At 42.1% G+C, this 1,074-nt stretch overlaps 1 protein-coding gene across 1 annotated transcript in view; it reads left to right on the top strand.

Annotated features, from left to right (window-relative positions):
• mllt1a (MLLT1 super elongation complex subunit a) overlaps positions 1–1,074 on the top strand; it is a 24,950-nt gene that overhangs the window by 9,477 nt on the left and 14,399 nt on the right. Inside the window, 2 exon segments of the mRNA XM_035653595.1 lie at positions 424–428; positions 483–663. Coding sequence (XP_035509488.1) covers positions 424–428; positions 483–663 — 186 coding nt within the window.

Genomic DNA, 1,074 nt, shown 5'->3' with positions numbered 1-1,074 from the left:
TTAAGGATCTGAGGATAGAGGGAGTCGATGTCTGTATAGATTGTGTTTGGGCTATATAAATAAAACTGACTTGCCTTGCAGTAATGCTCAGTTGTTTTATCATAAACAAGGAAACGTGTAGAATAAACCCACGTGAATGCAGATTAAGCATTTTTTTTGTCTTTCATTTGTGGTTTAAAAGCTCAGAATAAATCATCGTGTTTTGACATCTAATGCAGGTTCACACAGTAACTGCATCCACAGGCTGTTTAAAGGCTAAAAGACGGAAGAAGAAGAAAAATCTCAAGGCATTTATTTGACCTTCCTCTGCTCACCACAATATGTACAAAGTGTAGATAACGGCAGACGAGTGTTTCCATTTCTCGAGCTTCTTCTCTTTCTGCCTTTGTGCTTCACATTTGACCTATTGTTGTGTATCTGCAGTCCTAGTGTGGTAATATCCGGTATTTAAACACTCTTTGTTTCTATCTGCCCCCCTTCAGTGCACAGTGCAGGTGAAACTGGAGTTGGGCCACAGAGCCCAGCTAAGGAAGAAAGTGACATCGGAAGGCTTCACCCACGACTGGATGGTGTTTGTCCGAGGGCCAGAGACCGGCGACATCCAGCACTTTGTAGAGAAGGTTGTCTTCCGCCTGCACGAGAGCTTCCCCAAACCCAAGAGAGGTACGGTGGAGAGATAACGATATTTGAACACGTTCTCACTCCAGGGTAATTAAGTGCCGCATAAAAGACACAAAAGGGTAATAAATACAGCAAAATATGGCTTTTGCTGTGGAGGAATTTCCCCTGCAGTGATTTAGTAGCTCAACAGCGCTGCGTGCGGTACGACCGCCATTTCTGTTGTTTTTGCTAAATACCTTGTAAGGGTACAACAGGAAAATGTCATCTCATTATCTGCTTGTACTGATCACAGGCGCTCTACCTCTTCCTGGGTCTGTAACCCTGTTAACTGGCAACTTTCAGCTGATCAAAGTAAAGCAGCGGAGTTATTACAGTTTTGTATTTTTCATTAGTTTTTCTTTTTGATTTTAAATTCTGGTTTTCAGTTATGTTTAAGCTGTTTCTGATGTACTG

This window comes from Morone saxatilis, unplaced genomic scaffold (assembly GCF_004916995.1).
Source record: "Morone saxatilis isolate NCDOM2014 unplaced genomic scaffold, NCSU_SB_2.0 Contig12, whole genome shotgun sequence".
Classification (NCBI taxonomy): domain Eukaryota; kingdom Metazoa; phylum Chordata; class Actinopteri; family Moronidae; genus Morone; species Morone saxatilis.
This window is presented reverse-complemented; position numbering and strand designations above follow the sequence as displayed.